General features: G+C 64.2%; 1 protein-coding gene across 1 annotated transcript in view; it reads left to right on the top strand.

The window, feature by feature from the left end:
- Nucleotides 1-1126, top strand: part of GTF2F1 (general transcription factor IIF subunit 1) — a gene marked incomplete at its 5' end in the record, with an annotated part of 4563 nt that overhangs the window by 139 nt on the left and 3298 nt on the right. Inside the window, 3 exons of the mRNA XM_014962176.1 lie at nt 242-495; nt 593-737; nt 836-897. Of these exons, the coding sequence (XP_014817662.1) occupies nt 242-495; nt 593-737; nt 836-897 (461 nt within the window). The remainder of the gene's footprint in view (nt 1-241; nt 496-592; nt 738-835; nt 898-1126) is intronic.

The raw sequence follows: 1126 nt of genomic DNA, 5'->3' as shown, positions 1-1126 counted from the left end.
GTCCCAGGGGACCCCCCAGATCTCAAGGGAAGGTGCTGGGGACATGTCCCAGAGCCTCAGGGGACACCCCAGAGCCTCAGGGGACACCCCAGAACCCCAGGGGACACCCCAAAGTCCTAGGAGACCCCCCCAGATGTAGGGGAAGGTGCTGGGGACATGTCCCAGAGCCCCAGGGGACCCCCCAGAGCCCCAGGAGACCCCCCCAGATGTAGGGGGAAGGTTCTGGGGACACATCCCAGAGGCGAGATCCCCCCTCTGGCACCCCGAGACCCGGAACAGGGGGGGTGACACTGTGTCCCCCAACCTCCCCCAGGAGGAACAAGGTGCTGAACCACTTCAGCATCATGCAGCAGCGTCGGCTGCGGGACCAGGACGAGGAAGAGGAGGAGAAGGAGAAGAAGGCAGCCAAGAAAAAAGGCGGGGAGCTGAAAATCCACGACCTGGAGGACGACCTGGAGCTCAGCTCCGAGGAGAGCGAGGGCAGCGAGGCCGAAGGTGAGCTGGGGAGGGAGAAGAGGAAGGGGCTCGAGGGGTCGTGGGGGTGCTGGGAATCACCCCCTCCTCCCCCCAAAAAAATCCCCCCCAAATCCAGGGGAAAAGGCGCCGAAGCCCAAAAAGGCGGCGCCGGCGGGGAAGAAGAAGAGGAAGAAGAAGGGCTCTGAGGATGAAGCCTTCGAGGACAGTGACGACGGGGATTTTGAGGGGCAGGAGGTGGATTACATGTCTGACGCCTCCAGGTAGGTTTTTGGGGGGTTTTGGAGGGGTACAGGGGGCTGGAGGGGGGGGTCATATGTGTCCCCCCCCAACCCCAACACATCCCTGCTCTGCCCCACAGCAGCTCGCTGGAGGAAGAGGTGGGGAAGCCCAAGGTGACCAAGGAGGATGATGGACCCAAAGGTGGGGATGGGGACGTGTCCCAGAGCCAGTGGGGGGGTCTCCTGGAGCTGGTTGGGGGGGGGACACAGCAGGGGACCCCCCTAAAAGTCCCGGGGGATGCTCCAAAGCCCCCGGAGACCCCCCCCAGAAGTCCCGGTGGGTGCTCCAAAGCCCCAGAGGACCCCCCAGAGCTCAGAGGAAAGTACTGAGGACACATCCTAGAGCCCCAGAGGACCCCCCCCAGAGCTGG

Source organism: Calidris pugnax, unplaced genomic scaffold (genome assembly GCF_001431845.1).
Source record: "Calidris pugnax isolate Ruff unplaced genomic scaffold, ASM143184v1 scaffold1482, whole genome shotgun sequence".
In the NCBI taxonomy this organism is placed as follows: Eukaryota; Metazoa; Chordata; class Aves; order Charadriiformes; family Scolopacidae; genus Calidris; species Calidris pugnax.
Note: the sequence above shows the minus strand (reverse complement) of the source record. Positions and strands in the feature narration are given on the sequence as shown.